The sequence below is a fragment of the Hakea prostrata genome, chromosome 2, assembly GCF_041222555.1.
Source record: "Hakea prostrata isolate BN-2017 chromosome 2, UWA_Hpros_2, whole genome shotgun sequence".
In the NCBI taxonomy this organism is placed as follows: domain Eukaryota; kingdom Viridiplantae; phylum Streptophyta; class Magnoliopsida; order Proteales; family Proteaceae; genus Hakea; species Hakea prostrata.
The window spans coordinates 32450695-32474199 of record NC_142601.1 but is presented as its reverse complement, the minus strand read 5'-3'; the positions used below and the strand labels follow the sequence as shown (position 1 = coordinate 32474199).

The 23505-nt window shown below is 40.0% G+C and overlaps 1 protein-coding gene across 1 annotated transcript; it reads left to right on the top strand.

Moving 5' to 3' along the window:
• The first annotated feature begins 18758 nt into the window (after positions 1-18758).
• On the top strand, positions 18759-23208 carry LOC149024231 (glucan endo-1,3-beta-glucosidase 14-like). The gene is made up of 4 exons (XM_089144542.1): positions 18759-18913; positions 19152-20227; positions 20378-20527; positions 22108-23208. Exons 1-3 carry the CDS (start codon positions 18862-18864, stop codon positions 20432-20434), a joined length of 1185 nt encoding a protein of 394 aa, XP_089000668.1. The 5' UTR covers positions 18759-18861; the 3' UTR covers positions 20435-20527; positions 22108-23208.
• Positions 23209-23505: the final 297 nt, after the last annotated feature.

The window sequence follows — 23505 nt, the reverse complement described above, 5'->3', positions numbered from 1 at the left end:
GAATAGAATAGAGAGTGGAAGTGATGAATCATACCTTGTAGTTGTTGATGGAGACAAGGAACAAGGATTAACAATGAGTTTTGGTGGGATCTTCTTCACAAATGCCTAGGAGATGCTTTGGGAAGCTCTCCCCACGTTCTCAGGAGTGATAATGATTGCAATAGGGCTCAAAACATGAGGCTAGTATAAATAGAATAGGGAATATTCCAAGAATCATTAACTTGTCTGTCTGGGAAACTTTGGTCGATGGTCCTTGGTCAATGGCATCAACCAAAGAGGATCGACCAAAATATAATTCAACAGAAATCAGATTTGTTCAGCAACTTCGGATGGGAACTTGGAGGGTTATACAGGGTCAAATTGAATGGGGTTTTCTTCTATAATTCAATCAAGAAGTCTAGTTTCGGGGAACACCTTCGGATTGTGTACGGGTGTCCATTAGGTACTTCAACTAAATCATTCTTCTCCAATGCGCAGACTTTCACTAAACACCGACAATGTACTCAAGTAAGGGGTATCATCATCAATGTCCATGGGCTCGGTCTCCGACTCATAATTATCAATCAAAAAGATCCATAAGTCTCTTCTACCACCGCTTCGGGTCTTCAGACTTAAAAACAACATTGGATCCGGATTAGGGTCAGGGTTAGGATAGGGCTGGATTTTAAATATATACGGCTGAATAGATTATTTATTCATAAGGAGGAAAACATTAAAGGAGAAATATCTAACGATGAACCTCTTAATTGCATTTGGATATTTGTTGCCACGAGTAGTCAAGTAATCATCGTTTGGTCAATGGAGGGTTAGTAGAATTGTTGAAAATCTCACCTCCCAAGTGGGCTTGGGAGGTGAGGGGTTTAAACCTGTCAGAAGCATATATATATATATATATATATATATATATATATATATATATATATATATATATAAAGTAATATTCCCCCCTATATGTAACGACTCCTTAGAAAGAAAGAAAAAAAAAAAGAAAAAAAAAAAAGGGTAGTCATCGTTTGAGCGATGAAGGTTGCTATTGGGTCCATAACCTTTGATCAAATCACCCAAGTTAATGGATGTATATTTATAATAAAACTTAATGATTGATTATTTATGGATTGTATTGTAGTATTTTTGTTTCATTTATCTGTTTTTAGTGTAAGAAACAGTTTTTCAAATTTTCATGTATTTTCACTGTTTATGGGTGCCAAAATCATGTATGGTCATATATAAAAAATGTTTATGTAATTAAAAAAATACAAATGAAACTAAGAATAAGCTTTGATTTTTAGGGTTTCATAATAGGCGGATATGTTTGATGTGAAAAAGACAAGAATGCCCCCATTAGAAGATGGTGATTCCCTATCTTTTGAAAAAAAAAAAAAGAAGAAAGAAAGAAAGAAAGAAAGAAAGAAAGAAAGAAAGAAAGAAAGAAAGAAAGAAAGAAAGAAAGAAAGAAGAAGAAAAAGTGCTAGAATCAAGGAGCAGGAATGTAACTATACAACCCCACCAGCTGACTACATTACTAATTTGAAAAGAAGACCGAAAGAACACTCATTGGTTGCTGGCCCGACCATTGAGGTCGAGAGGCCACCTCCGAAGCTTAAGTCAGTTGATGACCTGATCACAAAAGTCTCTGGCTAATTGCAGAGCATAAACTTGAATGAAAAAGTAGTAGGGAAACGATTCAGATACCTTTGGGGTGGGTAGGTCACTAGTTTATATAGACTTTTACCTCAAATTCTTGACCGTTGGGTGAATTCTCGATCTCTTTAGGTGGCCCTCCGATTATAGGGTTTTACCCTAGATATTTGGAGGTGCTGGTAGTTACCAATTTCAACACGATTCCCTCTCTGCCTTGATGACAGTTGCTTCCTACAAGTCAACTTTGCCTACTGCCAGATTCGGGAGGTCGTTCGTGACTGGTAACATAAGTGCGGCACCCTCTTGATCGTTGTAGATTAGGTTAAGGTGGGTTCCGACCGTGGTCCAACCAGAATAAAAGGTGTGAACCTGGTTAAATGGGTTCGTTGCAATTTTCCTCATATCATTTGCCCAGCAGACCAAGTGTTCGAGCAACGCTGTAGAATGCTTGGTCTGGCATTGCATTCTTATCGAACATGAGTGAAGACAAAAAGTCTTTTCATGTTAAGATATCCTTGCATTTAATGTTTCTGACATTTACTTCCAGCGTGCCGTCGAACCGATCCAACGCCTCGCTCTCTATGTATAGTGTGCCACGTGGCGATCAGGGAGGCGTGAACATTACGTCTTGTCGATCGAATAGTTGTGTCCCAGGCTTTTATCATCATTGCTAATATTTTCGAACCGTCGTTGAATAGAGACCGTTGATGATTTTTCATCTAGGTCATTTGTGCATTTTGCTTGAACCAAAGCACGATCCTGCCCATCAGTCAAATTCAATCTCATGTGTTCATTTGAATTTTGAATCTATAAAAGGCTCTTCTTGCCTCATTTTCTCTTTTCACTTCTCTGCTTTCCTACATCAGAAAACACTCTTGCTTTCAAGTTCTTCAGCTTGTGCTCTTGCAAGTCTCCAGTTTCAGCCTGTGTGATTCAAGCTTTGTCCTTTTAGTTTTCTCAAGATCACAAGTAAGTTTACTTTTCTTACTTTTGTTACATCTTTTTGTTTCCTCTTTTGCATTCGTATAGTCTATTATGACTCTACTACTCTGTCCATCCCTTTCTCTCTGAAAATGGGTAGTGGTAAGACTTCAAAGGAGGGAGATTCTATTGATCACTTGATTGAGGGTGAGGAGTCTGCCAAACAGAGAACTTCTACGGCTTTTGTTGAACTCTCTAGCGATCAGGACTATAGGGTGATCGAACATTGGTTGCATTCTACACCCGCTAGCCCTAGAGATCCACCTAGCAATGCCCCTATCATCAAAAGGACTTCCTCAAAGAAGAGGAAAGCTTCTAATCGACTACGGAGAGCTCTCGTCCATCAAAAAGACCTTCCACTAGCCCTTCAGACTATATTTCGAGGTTCGTCCAAGGAGACCTTAAATGTATATACTTTGATTATTCGATTCTGCATTCTTGTGTTCTTCGTGCCCCGGAATCGGATGAGAGAGTCAACTCCAATCCTCTAGGGGAGTTTTCTATTTATCTTGATTCCTTCAAGAGGGGTTCGACTTCCTTTCTTTTCTCCTGTTATCGCTGAAATTCTCGACCACTGGGGTATTTGCCCTGGTTTGCTCCTCCCAAACAGCTGGAGACATATAATTGGTTACCTGGGGCTCTGCCATGAACTCGGGTTAACCCCCTCCTTAAGTGTTTTTTGTCATTTCTATACCCTGAGTAACTCGAATCCTTCCGTGTGGGTATTCTTTTCCAAGCGCCTGAAGACCGACTTAAACTGGCAAGGGGGAATCCTCGCCGAGGGTAACTGTCCTTCCAATAATAAAGGATGGCGAGAAAAGTTTGTTTTCTGTAGGGTTCCCGAATCCAATCTAAAATTCCCGATGAGATGGAGCACCCCGGACTCCTTCACTCAGATCAATCGTCCTTCTTTCCTTTCCGACCACGAAAAAGAAGCGGTTCAGGCCATCAAATCCATTTCCTAGCGTTCAAAAATCCATGGGTATGCAATGGAGTATGACGCAATTCTCCGTTCCTGGGGGCTAAGCCATGGTGATCTCCCGAAGCTTTAATTTTCTTTGTTGCATATTTCTTTATTGTACTTGTGCTAATTCTAGTCTTCCATTGATCTTGCAGTGCCTCTTAATTTCAATCGTAACGCTGTTAGATCGCTGGCCTAGCAAAGTTTTGCCGCTGCTGAAGAGAGAGTTCCCCGAAAAAGAAAAAAACAGGGATGCTCCCGAGAGTGCCCCTTCCCCGAAGGGAACTTCATCGGCTACTACCCCGAAGGGGGTTGCTCCTTCCCTGAAGGGGCTTCTGAGGACTAGGCAGGACGATGCTGCCAAAGGAAAGGAGATTGTGGAGGTCGAGGAGTCCACCCGTGATGATGCTGCTCTCGTCAGGAGGAGACGGGAGGTGACTAATGATGCCACTTCTAAAAGAAGCAAGGTTGAGGGGGCCACTTACGCCCCCAAATGGAAAGTAAATCTTCTTGACCCGATCCTCATGGACACAGATGCGTCCATTGATTGGGCTATCAATGCTCGGGCGCCAAGCGATGGTAAAGCTTTGAATGCGGTGTCTGGTGATGAGTTGGTGAATTCCAACATTAGGTATGTCCCGAACACACATCTTTTCTTGGGGCTATTCTTGTTATACTTTACTGACTCATTCTCGAATGCTCATTTGCCGTAGTGTTCTTATTGAGAACTTCCATCGTGAGATGGAAGCAAACTTGAGGATTGGCCGACTAAGCACTCGGGCCAAACGCAGCAATGATATCGTTGAGAAAAGCCTAGGGGAGGTCTCAAAGCTAAAAGAGGAGACTGCCCGACTGCATTCTTTGGCTGGGGAACTTGTGTTGGCCAAGTCTTTAATGGAGGAGATGGATAAGGAGCTGGGACAACTGAGGAATACTGGCTCGACCTTCGAATCCAAAGTTGGGGACTTGATTCAGGAAAAGCAAGAGCTAGAGGAAAGACTAAGGGCTGCCGTCGCTCCCGAGCATCCCGAGTATCTAAAGCCGGAGGTTCAGAAGGCCTGTATCCATAAGTATCTGAATAGCAAGCCGTTCGGCAGTCTGCTCAACCGGTATAATGTGATAGCTTACCGTGCTGGCATCAATGATGTCTGGAAGAGTATTCTGGCTGTGGAGCCTTCTTACCCGATCGAAGAGCACACAAATCTCATATACGAAGAGATCTTCGAGGATTTGCCGCAGCCTATCCCGAGTTGGGTTGTGGAAAAGAACAATCCACCATCTGTCGATCCATCCATTGAAGGATATTTAAATGATGAGCCTCCGATGACTCCCGAGGGGGAGGGTGCGGCTGAGAACAATGCCCAGCCAAATGCCCAGAATAAGGCTTCTGAAAATCGAACTCCCGACACTGCTGCAGACCAAGTCTCTGATCCTCTTGCAAATTCATAATGTTTTCAAGAATTCTCATGATGTCTCTTTTTTTTTTTTTTTGGTAAGCGTAGGCCCTCCCATTTTGGGTCTTTTATCTTAATGAAAACCTTCTTCTTTAATATCGCTCGTTGTAATCGGCTTACCTGTAGACTTTCAAGATCCTTGTTCGGGTGCGCATCTCTCTAAGGCTCGATCGGCCAAAGTCGAAATCTTTTGAATTATACTATCAAATCCTTATTTATTAATACAGTCCCCCAATCAAAAAATTAGAGGCTTTGGTATTCGGGCAGACTCACGTCCTGGTTGTGAAACCAGCCCTATCCTAACCCTGACCTTGACCCGGATCCTTAATGTTTGTAGGTCCGAAGACCCGGAGTGGTGGAAGAAGAGACTTGCGGGAGCTCATAGTTGAAGACTTGGTGTATGATTCGGAGCCTATGGATATTGACAGTGAAGCCCCTTACTTGAATACACTGTCAGTGTTCAGTGAGAAACTGCACCTAGAAGAAGGGAAGCTTAGTTGAAGTGCTTGATGCGCTTCCAGTCTTGTTTCGAAGGTATTTCTCTACCCTAGACTTGTTTATTGACTTGTAGGAGAAAACCCAACTCAATTTGGACCCATATAGCCTTTCATTTCCCTGACTCAAGCTTGTTGTACATGCTTGGTTTACTAATTGGTCGACTGAGTGAGTCGACCAAAGCCAGTCAACCAATGGTTGTACAAATCAGAGAAAAATATGCTTTTTGGATATTCTTCTCTCTATTAAAGTGTTTCTCATGTTTTGAACACCAAGGCACTCTCTTGGTGTTTGTGAAGGATTCTTGCCCCCAACCCTATTGGTCATCCACAAATAGTAGACGGGAAGCTCTCACGTCCCCTCACGGATATGACTCCCGGTCTTGGGCTGCTCGTGAGCCCAAGTCTAGCTATTTGCAACCCTACCAATAAATGGCCCCTAACGGGTATCCATAGCATGATCTATGTCCTCTTACGGGGGTGGTTACCGGTCTTGAGCGCCCATCAAATCACACTATTACCACAGGTTGTTCGGTATCAATACCCTTCCGATTCGGGTCTGATACAACAAGGATAGTCCTAGCCATACATCTAGACAATCCTATGTATGTCATCCAATGATCCAGGAAAGCGTCGGTGGACACCTTCGGAGATCATCCCATACTATTCCCTCCAATGTCCAAAGACAAAAGTGTCGGCAGGACACTTCCAAATCCCAAGTCATACTTAGTCATTCACAAGCTTAATCTCATCATATCATACATGATCAATAAATTCATTATATAAACAAAGGCATAATATAACATGATCAATCATATATGTAATCATAAAGAATAATTAAGCATGATATTCCGAATGACATGAACATAATATTACTAATATAAAGTGTATACAACAGTCATACATGGCTAAGGAATACACTAATGAAGTATCTCTACTAAGTTTCCAAAGTAGAAGTAGATTCGTAACAGCCGTCCTTATCTTAATTGAGTGGGAAATAATACTAAGAATCCCCAAGAATAGCCCAAAAGTCAGTGTATGTACCCTAGACAATACATAAGCAACATTAGAGAAGAAAATAATCGAATCGGAGGTCAAATGAAGCAATCAGTCAAGGACAGAGTTGCTGTCATATCTTGGTCGACCAGAGCAAACAGTAACGGGCAGAAATGGAGATTTGGCCCGAAACTGATCTTCCAATGCTCCGATCGTATGAAACTTGGAGGGGATGATCATGGCAATATGAGGACAGTACACACTAAGTTTTATCACGATCCAACGGTCCAAATATGAATACCCAAATCAAACCCTATGTTCTATATGCTAGACATCAAGAATTGAATTGGAATTTATTGCAATTGCAAGAAATGATGGGGAATTAATTAAGGGAATGATAAGAACTAATTTAGAATCATGAATCAATAGTAATTCAAACCTAGTATACATTTACACATTAGTTTGAATTAAAAAAATAGGTTGAAATGAAAGAAATCATGGAATTGCAATGTAAGTAATCATAATCATAGCAAGAATGAAGTGAGATTGATGGAAATGAAAGGGGAAGCCCATGGCCAAGTGTTTGCAAGGTTGCAGCACTTCAGCTATGGTCCCAAGAGTAGAAATTAATAGGGGATTGAGTAGATTAGAAGGAGAATAAGAGAATCCATACCTTGAAGTGATGATTGAGATGGAATGCCAATGATTGGAGTCAATAATCTTCACAAACACCAAGAGATGGCCTAGGGAATGTCACTCCTTGTTCTCTGGAGTGCCAATGATTAGGGTAGACCTTCATTCACGAGTTCCAAAAAGGTAGGGTCAAAATGGTCAAGATTTTTATGATTTTTCGAAATTAACAACTGCTGGTCGACTGGCTGGTTGACTGGTAAGTCGACCAAGCAGTCGACTAAGGCTGACAACAACCTTAGAGTATGGATTTGGAAGGCCAGACTGATCCGAATTGAGTTGGGTTTTCTCCTACAAGTCAATCAATAAGTCTAGTTTCAAGAAATACCTTCGGATTGAGCACGGGAGTTCATTAGGTGTTTCAACTAATTCAATCTTCTTCGATGCACATATTTTCACTAAACACTGACAATGTGCTCAAGTAAGGGGCAACACTGTCAATGTCCATAGGCTCTGGATCAAGCACCGAATCTTCAACTATAAGGGTCCACAAGTCTCTTCTACCTGCACTCTGAGTCTTCAGACCTACAACAGTACAAAATTCGGGCCGAGTCAGGGTTAGGATAAGGTTAGATTTTACAAAAGCAGAGAAATGAAAAGAGGAAATGAGGTAAGAAGAGCCTTTTATAGATTCAAAATTCAAATGAACGCACGAGATTGAATCTGACTGACAGGCATGATTGTGCTTTGGTTCAAGCAAAATGCACAAACAACCCAGATGAAAATATTAGTAATGATGATAAAAGCCTAAGTGTCACATCCACCCAGCCGGTACCCTATCTGGCATACCCGAGTCTGTGATCCACAGTCCACAAGATCCAGTAGTTGGTGAAATCATCCTCCCACATTCACAACAATATAATCAAGAACAAGACTAAATCAATGTTAATAATATTATTCAAATGAATCATAAATAAGTAACGAGATAATCACCAGAGTGAGAAAAAGATACCAATAGATATATAAATCAAAAGTAGAGTGAGGCGGAATCTCACTCCACGAGTAAAGCGGAATGTAGTTCGAAAATCAAATGGGATTACAACTGATTCTAAGACAAGAAAGAAAGATGTAATCTAACTAAACTAGAGTCTTTTTTACTTTATAAAGGATGTCCTCATAAACGTAGACTTCATCGATGATGCTCAGACGCTCCCACTCCATAGTAGGGCTAATCCTGGTAATAAGAGAGACCACTCGAGGGATCCTCACAGTAATCTTCGTAATCGCCAACACTTTGCGTATGGTACGCTTCTTCATCTTGCGCTTCCTCATACTGCGCTTCATAGCCATCAAAACCTGTAGAATAGTCTAATAAAAGATATTATACAAAAGGAGTGAGTTTCAAAAGAAACTCAGCAAGGCAAGTTATTCCATAATAGCATAAATAACATAGTATCACAACAAAGCAATAAGTGATATGATATGAGACAACAATGCATGTATGAGTCTAACTCTATGTATGTTGGTCTCTATAGGCAGACATGCTTTAAGTCATAGCACCATACTTCTTTAGGTAGGTCTCATCACACAACGCCGGTTGGTAGTGGGTCCTTCATCCATCTTGGACAATCCATGGTTAGGGGTTAAGTCACCTCCTCTCACATCACCGTTTGGTCTAAGTATTGGCGCATGTCAAGGTAAAGCCTAGCCCAATGCAAGTCTTCTACTTAGTTACATCAACTCAGATCCAGATACGTCCATTCCTCGCCCCTGGCAATCCTTTCTGGTACCCTTCACACTAGAGTCAGCGTATCCGACTTTCTCAAATACGGACTCATCAACCCTATGGTCATCCACATATAGTAAACGGGAAGCTCTCATGTCCTCTCACGGGTTGGTTACCGGTCTTGAACGCCCATGAGCCCAAGTCTATCCATATGCAACTCTACCCATAAATGGTCCCCACAATGTGATTCATGTCCCCTCACGGATATAACTCACCGGTCTTGAGCACCCATAAATCCCCATTGCTACCCTTCCGATTCGGGTCTGATATAACAAGGGTATAACCTAGCCAAACACTGTTAGACAAGTCCTAGGTATGAAAACCAATAATCCGGGAAAGCGTCAAAGGGCAACATTGGAAATATCCCATACTACTCCCAATGAGGTCCAAGGACAGAAATGTCAAAAGGACATTCCCCAATCCCAAATCATACCTAAGCAATCACAATCATAATTCAGTCATATCATCCACGACATATATCTCATCATATGAAAGAGTATAATAAGACAAGATTAAATAAGTAAGAAAACATACATGAGTACGTATTCATACATAATCAAGTACATAAAGTAAGTAAGAAAATAAGCATTCATATCATAATAGAAACTAACATAACAGTAGCAAATCTAAGTAGTTCCCAAATTAGAAACTAAATCTATGCAATCTATGTTAATATGGTAACAACTTTCCTTACCTTAAATAGATCCGAGAATATTCCGGACGGACAAGAGGATGAATCCAAAGTTAGCAAATAAACCCTAGAATAGTATCACATAATCATTAGGAAGTTAAAAGAATAAGCATGAATCGAATCAAATCGGACGAAGAAAACAGATTCTGTTGTTGCAGGTTGATTGGCTGGGTTGAGTGCTCTAGTCGACCCAGGCAATCTGCCCAAGAGCAAATCCGAAAATAAAAATAGAATCTTGATCCGAAACCTATGCTACACAAACCGGAATGCGACGAAACTTGGAGGGATTGTCTAACACAGTAGTCTAAGACTAAAAAGCATAATTTAGACATGAAACCACCATTAAAACATTACTTACTAATTTAGAACCATAGTTTCTATTTTGGTAAAAATCATAGTTTTCATTGGAAACATACTATGAATGAAAGAGATGAACTAGAGATGATTAGATCTCATTCTAGTACAAGAACACAGTAGATCAGAGGTATGAATAATCATAGAGAAGCATCTATAATGCTAGAATGAATCAAAATAGGAAATATTATCATAGTTTAAGAAGAAATCATAAGAATCATGTCAAGAATGAATGAGTTGATCTTAGCACAAGAGAATGAAAAGAGATTGTAAAGATATGACTACAAGGTTGCAGCATCTTCATCATAATCTCAGTTCAGAGATGAGAGTGATCATAGAAAGAATAAATCATTAACATAAAAGATAGATTACTAACCTTTAATTGAAGAACAAAAGAGAGAGTTTGCAAGATTGCAAGATTAGATCTTCTTCTTCACTCTTGGAGGCTTGGAGATGGTTTCCCTTCATTCTCTAAGTGTTATGGAGGCTAGGGATACTAAAATCACGAAGTCATGGGGTATATATAGCAAGATTCTCAAAATAGAAGATTATGTTCGAGTTCAGCAACTCTGGGTCGATTGGTTGGGTAGCATTGGCCAGTCAACCCAAGCACTCGACCCAGGCTGACAGCAAGGCCAAAAATAGGGATTTGAGGGTCTTCCACTACTCGGAATCAAACGAAACTTTAAACACATTCTATAACATACCTAGCATGGAAAAATGGCTTTAAATCATATCCCACCAAGCTCTAAGGTCATCAACTAATCTTCTCTTCATCAAGGTGCAGTCTCTTCTCTATATCTAACACTGACTTCAAGTATGGGGCATCATCTTCAATTTCCATAGGTTCGGAGTCGAACACTATATCTTCTACCAATATGGCCCATAGTTGACTTTCACTTCTACTTCGGGTCTTCGGACCTACAATCAAAGGGTATCCGGGTTAAGGTTAGGGCCGGGTTTCACACTAAGACACGACGGTTCGAACGACAAGACGTAATGTCCGCGCCTCCTCGATCGCCACGTGGCACACTATACACAGAGAGCAAGGCATTGGATCGGTTCAACGACACCTTGCTGGAAGTAAATGTCACATCCACCCAGCCGGTACCCTATCTGGCATACCCGAGTGTGTGATCCACACTCCACAAGATCCAGTATCGAGTAAATCAACCTCCCACATTCACAATAATATAATCAAGAACAGGACTTAATCAAGGTTAACAATATTATTCAAATGAATCAAAGTAAAGTAACGAGATAATCATCAGAGTGCGGAAATGATACCAATAGATATATATAATCAAAAATGTAGAGTGAGGCGGAATCTCACTCCACGAGTACAGCGGAATGTAGATCAAAAGTCAAAAGAAATTACACTGGTTCTAAAATAAGAAGAAAGATATAATCTAAGTAAGCTAGAGTCTATTCTACTTTATAAATAATGTCTTCATAAACATAGACTTCATCAATCACGCTCAGACGCTCCCACTCCACAGTAGGGCTAATCTTGGTAACAAGTAAGACCACTCGAGGAATCCTCAACGTAATCTTCATAGTTGCCAACACCTTGTGTATGGTACGCTTCTTCATCTTGAGCTTCTTCATATTGGCCTTCATAGTCATCAATGCCTGTAGAATAGTCTAACAAAAGATGTTGTACAAAAGGAGTGAGTTTCAAAAAAAAACCCAGTAAGGTAAGTAATTCCATAATAGCATAAATAACATGATAACATAAGCAAAGCGTAATGTGATATGATATGAGACAGACAATGCATGTATGAATCTAACTCTATGTATGCTGAGCTCTATAGGCAGACATGCTTTAAGTCATAGCACCATACTTCTTTGGGTAGGTCTCAATGCACTCATCCTCGGTTGGCAAAGGGTCCTTCATCCCTCTCGGACAATCCAAGGCTGGGGGTTAAGTCACCTCTCTCTCACATCGCCATTTGGTCTAAGTACTGGCGCATGTCAGGGTAAAGCCTAGCCAAATGCAAGTCATCTACTTAGTTACATCAACTCAAATCCAGATACGTCCATTCCTCCCCTCTCAGGATCCTTTGCGGTATCCTTCACACTAGAGTCAGCGTATCCAACTCTCTCAAATACGGACTCATCAACCCTATAGGTCATCCAATATAGTAAACGGGAAGCAGCTATCATGTCCTCTCACGGGTTGGTTACTGATCTTGAACGCTCATGAGCCCAAGTCTATCCATATGCAACTCTACCAATAAATGGCCCCCACAATGTGATTCATGTTCCTTCACGGGTTGGTTACCGGTCTTGAGAGCCCATAAATCCCCATTGCTACCACGGGTCGTTCAGTCTCAATACTCTTCCGAATCGGGTCTGATATAACAGGGAATACCCTAGCCAAACACTGCTAGACAAGTCCTAGGTATGAAAACCAATAATCCGAGAAAGTGTCCCAATGATGTCCAAGGACAGAAACGTCAAAAGGACATTCCCCAATCCCAAATCATACCTAAACAATCACAATCATAATTCAATCATATCATCCACGACAGCTATCTCATCATATGAAAGAGTATAATAAGACAAGATTAAATGAATAAGCAACATACATGAATAAGTATTCATACAGGATCCAAGTACATAAAGAAATAAGGAAATAAAATCCTATTGTACTTACAGCAATCATATCATAATAGAAAATAACATAACAGTAGCAAATCTAAGTAGTTCCCAAATTAGAAACTAAATCTATGCAATCTATGTTAATATGGTAACAACTTTCCTTACCTTAAATAGATTCGAATATATTCCGGACGGACAAGAGGATGAATCCAAAGTTAGCAAACAAACCCTAGAATAACATCATACAGTCATTAGGAAGTAGTCCTAAAAGAAAAAGCATCAATCGAATCGAAACGGACGAAGAAATCCAATTCTGTCATTGCGGGTTGATTGGCTGGGTTGATTGGTTCAGTCGACCCAGGCAGTCTGCGTAAGAGCAAATCCGAATTCAAAAATAGAATCTTGATCCGAAACCTATGCTATACAATCCGGAATGCTACGAAACTTGGAGAGAATGTCTAACACAGTAGTCTAAGACTAAAAAGCATAATTTAGACATCAAACAATGATTAAAACCATTACTTACTAATTTGAAATCATACTTTCTATTTTGGTAAAAATCATGGTTTTCATTGGAAACATGCTATGAATGAAAGATATGACTAGAGATGATAAGATCTCATTCTAGTACAAGAACACAGTAAATCAGAGGTATGAATAATCATGGAGAGGCATCTACAATGCTAGAATAAATCAAAATAAGAATATGATCATAGTTTAAGAAAAAATCATAAAAATCATATTAAGAATGAAAAAGATGATCATGGCATAAGAGAATGAAAAGAGATTGTAAAGATATGACTACAAGGTTGCAGCATCTTCATCATAATCTCAGTTCAGAGATGAGAGTGATCATGAAAAGAATGAATCAGGAACACAAAAGATTGAACACTAACCTTTGATTGAAGAACAAGAGAGAGAACTAGCAAGTTTGCAAGGTTAGGTCTTCTTCTACACTTTTGGAGGCTTGGAGATGAGTTCCCTTCGTTCTCTAAGTGTTTTGGAGGCTATGGATACTAAAATCACGAAGTCATGGGGTATATATAGCAATATAACCTAACCAGAAGATTCTGCTCGAGTTCAGCATCTCTGGGTCGATTGGCTGAGTAGCCTTGCCTAGTCAACCCGGTAGACAAGGAAAGCCAAAGTCAGGGATTTGAGGGCCTTCCACTACTCAGAATCAAATGAAACTTTAAACACATATTCTATAACTTACCTAGCATGGAAAAATGGCTTTAAATCATATCCCACCAAGCTTTATGGTTATCAACCAATCTTCTCTTCATCAAGGCGTAGTCTCTTTTCTATATCCAACACTGTCTTCAAGTATGGGGCATCATCTTCAATCTCCATAAGTTTGGAGTCGAACACTATGTCTTCTACTAATATGGCCCATAGTTGACTTTCACTTCTACTTTGGGTCTTCGGACATACAGACAAAAGAGTATCCGGGTTAAGGTTAGGGCCGGGTTTCACAGTAAATGTTAGAAATATTAAATGCAAGGATATCTTAACATGAAAAGACTTTTTGTCTTCACTCATGTTCGGGAAGAATGCAAAGCCAAACCAAGCATTCCACGGTGTTGCTCAAACGCTTGGTCTGCAGGGCAAATGATATGAGGAAAATTGCACCGAACCCATTTAATCGGGTTCACACCTTTCATTCTGGTTGGACCACGGGGAACCCACCTTAACCTAATCTACAACGATCGAGAGGGCGCCACACTTGTGTTACTAATCATGAACAACCTCCCGAATCTGGCAGTAGGCAAAGCTGATTGTAGGAAGCAACTATCGTCAAGGCGGAGAGGGAATCGTGCTGAAATTGGTAACTACCAACACCCCCGAATATCTAGGGTAAAACCCTATAATTGGACAACCACCTAAAGAGATCGAGAATTCACCCAACGGTCCAAAATTTGAGGTAAAAGTCTATATAAACCAATGACCTACCCACCCTAAAGGTATCTGAACCGTTTCCCTACTATTTTTTCATTCAAGTTTATGCTCTGCAATTAGCTAGAGCCTTTTGAGATCAGTTCAGCAACTGACTTAAGCTTTGGAGGTGGCCTCCCGACCTTAACAGTTAGGCCACGTCTAACTATTTTGCAGGCCATCGTCAAGAGATCGCTTAACAATTTCTGGACGCATCACGACCTACAAATTTTCTGGCCAATTCCTCAAAATAGATGATTCTTCCAAAAGGGAGGTTCGAGAACCACTTTTGGGCTGCCCCAGTCAAGGACGAACTGAATACTCGACAGAGAATTTCCCGCCACCGCCATAGTTTGTTGGTAGTAACTAATATGGGCGATGGGGTCTCCTGATCCTTCGAATGACGTAAAAGTTGGGAGTCGAAAATTATGTGGAAACTAGAATCCGGCAATAACCTCTACAAATGGAGTTTTCCTAATGACCGAATAGATGTCATCGGTTCTTCTTCCTTGGGAAATTTGTCCCAACCTTTGATTGATATTAGCTAGTTCTCGACCAATATGCAACGGTCGTCCATCGTCTACCCGAATGATTCCTCGATCCGAACATCTGAAGGTTAGGGAATGCGTGTGAACTCCCCTTGGCAATTTTGTCGTTCCGGTTCGGCTACCTTGCGACTTGTCATACCAGTCGTCCCTCCTAGATGGCTCTCCTGTTCTCAATCCTTGGGCTCTCCTCTAGGCATCTCTCTGAGCATTCTGGCCAAAATTTTGGCTTACGGCTAGATGTCTATCCCTTTCGACGGAAAGCGCTCGAATGAGATTCACTCATCCGCTTCTCCCACACGTCTTCTGGCCTCCACTTGATCAGGAGCTTGGGGAGCAACTACCTGCTTGACCAATGTGCGGAGCATCTCTTGCATCTCTAGGAATTGACGTGCATTTGATCCATTTGCTGTTGAAGAGGATTTGGATGGTTTTCTTGTTCATTATCATCTACTCCTCCGTCTCCACGAACATTTCGGGGTTGGATGGATTATTCCCTAGGAGGCTGGATGTTTGCTATTTGCTGAGCCGCCACAACCGCCGTCGATCTAGTTACCATGACTTCTCGAAGCATTTTCCACAGACGGCGCCAAATGATGTGTCCAGAAATTGTTAAGCCTCCGGATCTCCTAATGATGGCCTGCAAAATAGTTATACATGGCCCGACCGTTGAGGTCGGGAGGCCACCTCCGAAGCTTAAGTCAGTTGTTGAACTGATCACAAATGGCTTTGGCTAATTGTAGAGCATAAACTTGAAGGAAAAAATAGTAGGGAAACGATTCAGATACCTCTTGGGTGAGTAGGTCACTAGTTTATGTAGACTTTTACCTCAAATTCTCGACCGTTGGGTGAATTCTCGATCTCTTTAGGTGGTCGTCCGATTATAGGGTTTTACCCTAGATATTCGGGGGTGCTGGTAGTTACCAATTTTAGCACAATTCCCTCTCCGCCGTGACGATAGTTGCTTCCTACAAGTAAGCTTTGCCTACCGCTAGATTCGGGAGGTCGTTCGTGACTAGTAACACAAGTGCGGCGCCCTCTCGATCGTTGTACATTAGGTTAAGGTGGGTTCCGACCGTGGTCCAACTAGAACGAAAGGTGTGAACCCGGTTAAATGGGTTCGATGCAATTTTCCTCTTATCAACGTGCTTAAGGGAGCATTTGGGAAAACAATTCAACCTTCAATAAAATCGAAAATCTCATTCAAACGAATAGCTTAGGTTGGAAGTCATGTATAATTATACTGGGAAAAAAAAAATTTGTAATAAATAAATTGGAAATAAACTTTGAGTTTTACGGTTACAAGATAGGAGGTTATTTTATTAAAAAAAAATAATAAGAAGTTATTTTTTAATGTTAAAAAAACTTCAATGTCCCTATTGGAAGACAGTGTTTTCCTATCTTTTGAAGAGAAGCATTGTTTTTTTCGTGAGAAAAATACGCTCAAAGTTGTGCCAAAGTAGCGATTCATTTAAAAATTTTAAACAACAAAAAATACCATGGCTTGTTTTATGGCACCTCCCATTGCCCCCCAAATGCATTCACTTTGTTTGGAAACTGCTGCATGGAAAGCTTCCCACACCTGTTCTTTTAGCTGAAAGAGGATGTAGAATTAGTGATACTTGCTCACTTTGTGCACAAGAAAGAGCAACTATTAATCATATCTTCCTCCATTGCCACTTTGCCAAACAGGTATGGTCCAAAGCTCAGAATTTGTTGGTGGAATCGATCCACAAATCTTATAGATCAGATTTCTCATTGGTTGAAATCAGCAAGAAGAAATAGCTCAGCATTAGAGGAACGCATACAACATTTACTTATGTTGTGACACATCTGGTTAGCTTTCAATACCATACCATATATGGAGATCCGCTCGATCAATAGCAGCAGAGCACTTCGCCCTTCATCAGCATAGCAGATCAAAAAAGGAGTTCAAAAGTATCAAATGGAGAGCTCCTTCATTGAATTTCATTAAAATCAATGTTGATGGAGCTGCAATCAGCCAGGGTTCCAACAACTTCCAGTCTGGATTTGGTGGTATTGCTCGTGATCACTTGGGTCACACTCTCTTCACTTTCTACTGTAAAGGAAGAAACTCAAAAGCCATTCAAATGGAAGCTGCTGCGATTCGAGAAGGAATGAAGCTAGCTATCTCCCTTAATTTAAAGAAAGTCATTATTGAAAGTGACAATGAAGCTGTTGTTAAACTGATTAACAACAAATCAGAGACTCCCCCTTGGATGATCAGCCATTACATACATGATATCTTCAATCTTTCCAATCAGTTTGATGTACTAATTGTGAATCATACACAGAGAGAAGGAAACTTTGTAGCTGATAGATTAACTTCTTATGCTGCAACTTCTCAGGCTTCTACTTTTTCTTTCTCTCCCCCCCCCCCCTTTTGTTCTTTGGCTGTTGCATTTTGATGTAATTGGTACTTTGTATTCCAGGGGCTTTTCTTTTAAATAAATTTATTTTCTTCACCAAAAAAAAAAATACAACAAAAACATGGAATTTCACATACATAATTTGAGTTATTTTTATTCTTAAAACACAAGAATATTACCATAGAATATTATAAGGGTGCCAATGGTGGAGTTTGGGGCGGTTTCGGTTTGATGCTGTTTAGGTTCGGGCTAACTAATGGTTTAGATTTGGGTAGATTAATGGTTGATGGTGTGCCAAAAAAAAAAAAACCAATTGAACATCCTGCAATAAAAGTCAAAATTCCATACAAAGCAAAAGTGCTATTGGTCAATTTCTATTAAAAATTTAAAAGTAATTCAACGTCGTAGAAATCTCACCCACCCTATAGAAATCAAGAACTTAAATAGTAAGTAGTAACATAGAGACTGCAACATCATTCCTCAGCTCCACTGAATGGTCATCTATAAACAAATTCTTAAACCAAAAATCATTTTAAATTTCATTTTATGTTATGATTGATTGTCTTGAAATTAGGTTCTTGTTTTTTTGAAATTAGGTTCTTGTTATGTAAGAATGTAGATTTTTCTTTCGCTTCTATGAAATTCATTTATTTTTTGAGTTGGTATTTAGTTTGATATGCAAAATAAATACCTCTCGATTGAATAAATATTTACTCAATTTAAACAAACTTAATACATTAAGTTGGACATTCATACTTAATCTTTCTGATTGTCCCTTACAAGTAATAGGATATCTATTTGATTTTTGAATTCATGCTTAATTTTTCTAATTGTCTATACCAACTATTTAGTGGTATTATGATGATTCAAATGCTATTTAATGAAAAACTACAAAACGGGGCATAACGAGTTGTGATTCGGTTTTGGGCTGGTGTGAGCTCTGCCACCTTTAGCCCAGCACAATTCATTAAGATTCGATTTAGACTAATTTGAAATATAACGTATCGGTGCAATTCGATTTTAACAGTTCGACTTATAAATTGACACCCCTAGAAAATTACGAGGTAGTTAATAAACATTCCCTGTAGGGCAAAAATTTCGAGGTAGTTAGTGCAGGTGTAGTTTCAACTTTGACCTTGAGGGCAAAGTGCTTCAATTCAACATATATCATGTAAATAATGAAGAAGTTGAGGGTAATCAAATAAAGGAGCTCTTTCAGTCGGTAGCCGGTAGGTAGTACCCAGGGTTAGAAAAAATCTAGTGTCAGATTGGGAAAGGACATTGAAGCCCCAGAAAGTAATATATTCGTTTCTATTCCAGCTTTCCGTCACAGTTGATTGAAGCAGATAGTTGGAAGTTGGTAACACAGAACTCGGAAGCGAGGACGAATCAGCAAGCCATGGCGGTTCTTCTCTGTTTTTGCCCATTATTTCTGCTTCTGGTCCTATCAGGTCAGAATCATACTTCGTTCATCACTCATTTCACACTTTTCTCTCGCTTCCGTGGATTCACAATGGAGCTTTTACCGTGATTCGTTTTCTTCTTTCATTCTACAAATTAAGAACTGAAATTATTCTTATAAGATTTCAATTCTTCAACAATTTTGAGGTTTTTCTTCCTCGTCTAGGCAATGGGAATCATTTTTTTTTCCAGTATTTTCTGACATTTATTCTTGCTTTTCATTTTCAGGTTTACTTGTCCAGATCCTCAGCGTTTCAGTTGGAATCAACTACGGTCAGATTGCCAACAATCTCCCATCTCCTTCTCGAGTTGCTGTTCTCCTCGAATCTGTCAGCGTAAACAGAGTAAAACTTTATGATGCTGATCCAAATGTTCTCCAGGCCTTCTCCAATTCTAATGTCGAGTTCATCGTTACAGTAGGAAACGAGCTTCTTCAATCCATGAATGACCCCAACCAAGCTAAGGCTTGGTTGCAAAAAAATATCCAGCCCTATGTTCCACAGACCAAGATCACCTCCATCACCGTTGGAAATGAAGTTTTTGCTGGTAAAGATACCCAATTAATGTCTTATCTCCTCCCAGCAATGCAAAACATCCACAATGGTCTTGTTTCTCTTGGAATAAGTGATAAAGTGAATGTTTCCTCTGCTCACTCGCTTGCTATTCTAGCAAGCTCCTTCCCTCCTTCAGGTGGTAGATTCCGTGAAGATCTTGCAGAATACATCCAACCCATTCTCAGTTTCCATTCTCAGATTAATTCTCCTTTTCTTATAAATGCTTATCCTTTTTTTGCCTATAAAGGTGACCCAAATGGTGTTTCATTACCCTATGTTCTATTTGAAGCCAATCCAGGGTCAGTTGATCCAAATACAAACCTGAAATATGATAACATGTTGTATGCTCAAATTGATGCTGTTTATTCGGCAATGAAAGCTATGGGTCATACAGATATTGAAGTTAAAATTTCTGAGACAGGTTGGCCATCTCAAGGTGACTCTGATGAGCCTGGGGCTACCCCAGAAAATGCAGGGCTTTATAATGGAAATTTGTTGCAGAGGATAGAACAAAAACAAGGTACTCCAATGAGACCATCAACTCCAATCGACGTCTATGTTTTTGCCCTCTTTAATGAGAATCTTAAACCTGGCCCAACCTCAGAGAGGAACTATGGCTTGTACTATCCCAATGGTACTGCAGTTTATGACATCGGGTTACAGGGGGGAGGAGGAGGAGGAGGGGGAGCAGAGGGAGAAGGGGCTTATGGTCTTCCAACAATGATTTTTGCTTCAGCTTCTAGTGTTAAGGTAAGAAACAGAGTTCATGTATAGAAAAACAAGCTCTTTTGTGTTCTATCCTCGGTTTTTCATTAAATTTCCTTGAAAAAGTCGTGCTTTATAGAATACTGAAATCGAATTTCTAATGGTATGCCTTTCTTGTGCTGTTGGATCATGCAGGTGTTATTTTTGTCAGTTCCCCTTACATTTTTCACTGCGTTTTTAATCTGGGCTTGAGGTTTCAGACCAGCATAACTTCTGGGAACGCCAAGTGACGAATGGTGGGAGATCCAAAGAGGAACTGAAATGGTTGGTGGCAATCAATTCAAGGTGCTCTTCAATTCTTTTACTTTCACCATACATTAGTGGCTGGGATTTGGGAATCACAAAATTCTGATGAACCAGACACTACCCAACCCCTTCACTTCTCTGTTAATTAGTTTCTGTGAACCAACTACAATATCCCTTTTATAACCAATTACAATGTCCCTTTTATAACTGTTGTGGTTTTACTTCCGATATTTTCTCAGAAAGAGTTTGAGCCAATTACAATGTCCCTTTTATAACTGTTGTAGTTTTACTTCCGATATTTTCTCAGAAAGAGCTTTAGTATATGGAATATTCTCTATATGGATTGCAACACTCTGACATTGACACCAGACTAATCAAGTATGTATTATATATGTGTTTACCCGCCCCCCAACCCCACCCCCGCCCACCAAAATTTTTTTTTGTGTTAGATGAATATTTGTATTATGATCATTTGTCTCCTATCGTTTGGTGTAACCAACTATGGTTGGTTGCTCGCCTAATTGTCTGTTTTTTCTAAGAAGTTGTTAAATGTTACGGAAAAGAAACATCAGATTTTATATTTTCACATACTTAGGCACTGAATTGCTTGGTATCGGCCGGTTGATGACACATCCATTCGTTTTTGTCTTTGGCAGCTGAGTTTGATTGTACACCATACAATACCGAACACCTCTCCCTCCAAGAAATAGCAAATTGTGTATAAATATCTTCCGAGTATATTAGATTTATTAGCGCACTCCTAGAGTCCTAGATGTTATTCTTGTTGACCTCTTCTTGTTTCCGCTATTTTGATTGGTCTTTTGGGTGGAGGCTATCCCTTTTTAGCTTCTTAATCTTCCATTTTTTTAGGTATTTATGTAGCATTTCTTTTTTACCAAAAAAAAATGTAGCATTTCTTACTTGTAGAGTAGAATAGTCAAGTCTTTGTACTGAAACCATTTTGAAGACAAATGTTATACATTAATGCATTTCAGATTCCAAACTGGAACCTGCTAATGGTGTTGGAACTAATGAAACCCATTTGAGCAAAATGTGGTTTCTTAGACACCTCATGAACAAGAAATAGCAAATTGGGTATAAATATCTTTGAATCTATTGGATTTATTATCATACTCGTCCTAGATGATTTCTCAGTGACCTCTTCCCCCCCCCCCGGGTGGTCTTTTTAGGCTCCGGATTGGGGGGTCTCTTCTTAGCTTCTTGATTTTCAATTTTTTTAGGTTTTTATGTAGCATTTCTGAATTCTACCGTAGCCAAGTCTTTGTACTGAAACCGTCTCGAAGACGAATACTATACATTTATAGATTTCAGATGCTGGAACCTGGCAATTGTGTTGGAACTAATGAACCAATTCAAGCAAAATGTGGTTTCCTAGACACCTCATTTACACTTTGGCTGAGCAAAACTCAAAACTGTTAAAAACTATGGAATACAGAAATCTTTGGATCCTGAACCAAGTTCATGTAAATGTGACTCCTTGAAGTTGCTCTATATTTGGGGAAGTTGGCTAATATATATCTTATCAGTTTTTGCGCCATATCGTTGTTTTCATGTAACCAAATAACCAATATATTGCTCTCTTCTTATTGTCATTGCAGGCTGAGATGACTACAACAAAAAAAATGCCATACCCTTGCACTGTTGTCCAAGCATAGATCCAATTCACAGGAACAGAACTGATAAACAAGCCCGACCGATAAGAGCATTTACTGGCGAACATCTGAATAAGGAGTATATATAAATTTTTACAAGCATCCAATTAATTATCAAAACGCTTTCCAAGGTTCGGCACATGTAGAAGGTCAGAGTTTTCAATTTTTTTCTTTTTAAATTTTTGGGAGGAGAAAAAGAAGGGGGGTTGGCCACATCATTGTTGCCATTATATTGTATAATAATCGTACAATTCAATGAGATGTTCGTAGCAAATAATACATTATCTGGACGATCTTAAATTATATCTAATGGTTGAATTGTTGTGTGAGCTCTTGGAGCCTTTGGATTCCCATTCTGATAGAAACTTCAAACAGAGAGATGGCTTCTGGTGCCAGAATTCCCCCACTACAGCTAGACTTACCCTGGGGAGATCCACTATTGAACAACCATCCCCATGAGCCATTTGAAAGACAGCCACCCAATTTATCAGTAGAACAGCCCAAGTGTCCAACCCATTGGCACTTCAAGAATGTCCAAATCAAGTTTTGGCTGCTTCATTGCCAGATCCAGAAATACGAGCGTCGGAGGAGATGAATTTCTCATTGTGGAAGCCATCAGCCAACGAGATGGATTGACCTTTTCTTTGACGCCAATGATCGAACACCTAAGTCGCATGTAAGTCGCATGTGCGATCATCTGACCTTGCCGCAGACGGCGGTCGTGCGGTGTGAGGTTGTAATTTGTAAATTCCAAATGCGGCTAATGAAGAAAAGTATTTTTGCTAGGGTTTGTTATGTTAAAAGCTGTAGGGCCTTCATTTGACAGATTCACAAGCATCATGTGAAACCACGTGCTTCACTCTCGGAAGTACGACATGTGATGCCATGTGCTTCACAATTATCGAATGCGTTTTGTATCTACGTTCAAGGTATCATAGATTCATAGTACGGAGGGTCGATGTCGATCCTCTCCACTCTTTTTTTGGCCGAATGAGCCTCTCCACTCAATTGTGCGTTTCCTCATCCCTTATCCTCGCAAATAGACTTGCCCGTGGTACTCATTCTCCTACCTTCACAGATGAACCTGCCCGATTTAGCGTCAAACTCAGCGTAAACGTCGAAGCAGGGGGAACTGTGGAGAAATGAAATGAAATGATCTCCAATGATTTATTACTGAGCGCGGTGTTTACAAGACAAGACATACATGTGTATATCCTACGTAATGCTATATATGCTTAATCCCCCCCCCCCTTCAAACTTGGCCGACCCCTAAGACCAAGTTTGTAATAAAACCCAAAAAATCCTTCTTAGCGACGGGTTTTGTGAACAAATCTGCAAGCTGAT